General features: G+C 56.0%; 1 protein-coding gene across 1 annotated transcript in view; it reads right to left on the bottom strand.

The window, feature by feature from the left end:
* LOC113940320 (ubiquitin carboxyl-terminal hydrolase CYLD-like) overlaps positions 1 to 714 on the bottom strand; it is a gene marked incomplete at its 5' end in the record, with an annotated part of 8375 nt that overhangs the window by 1548 nt on the left and 6113 nt on the right. The window contains one exon of the mRNA XM_027631449.1: positions 415 to 634. Coding sequence (XP_027487250.1) covers positions 415 to 634 — 220 coding nt within the window. The remainder of the gene's footprint in view (positions 1 to 414; positions 635 to 714) is intronic.

The following is a 714-nucleotide window of genomic DNA, read 5'->3' as shown; positions in this document are numbered from 1 at the left end:
TGGAGTCTAATTCAATGGAAGCAAGATCCAGAGAGAGACTAAACTGGACAGGGAATTTCAGAGGGAAAAGGTGGATTTGTCTGAATGTATCCAGAGGATGGAAGCTCCTGAAAGAACTCCCACCTTGGCCTGGCCATGGATGGAAGCTCTTGGAAGAACTCCCACCATGGCCTGGCCAGGAATGGAAGCACGAGGAAGAACTCCTGGGCTTGGCCTGGCCATAGATACTCCTTGGCTTGGCCTGGCCATGGATGGAAGCTCTTGGAAGAACTCCCACCTTGGCATGACCCTGTTTTTTCTGGAGTCTAATTCAATGGGAGCAAGATCCAGAGAGAGACTAAACTGGGCAGGGAATTCCAGAGGAAAAGGGTGTGCTGAGCTTTTCCCGGGAGCTTCCCAAATCCCGGTGCTCACCGTGCCGGTCGGCCATGCTGTCGAAGAACATCCAGTGCTCCTTCCCGGGGCCGTACTTGACGAAGGCCACGTAGTGACTGGTCTCGATGCAGAGCACGGCGAAGAGCTCCAGCTTCTCCCGAGGGATCGGCTGCCTCCGCCGGGAATTCCACCGCTGGAATTCCTCCGGGATGTGCAGCCGCGTCGGTTTGTGCGCCTTGCGTCGGTGATGGGAGTGAACCTGAGGGAGGGGATGGGAATGATCCTGAGGGAGGGGATGGGAATGATCGTGAGGGAGAGGATGGGAATGAACCTGAGGGA

This window comes from Corapipo altera, unplaced genomic scaffold, assembly GCF_003945725.1.
Source record: "Corapipo altera isolate COAL_440 unplaced genomic scaffold, ASM394572v1 60546, whole genome shotgun sequence".
NCBI classification, from domain to species: domain Eukaryota; kingdom Metazoa; phylum Chordata; class Aves; order Passeriformes; family Pipridae; genus Corapipo; species Corapipo altera.
Note: the sequence above shows the minus strand (reverse complement) of the source record. Positions and strands in the feature narration are given on the sequence as shown.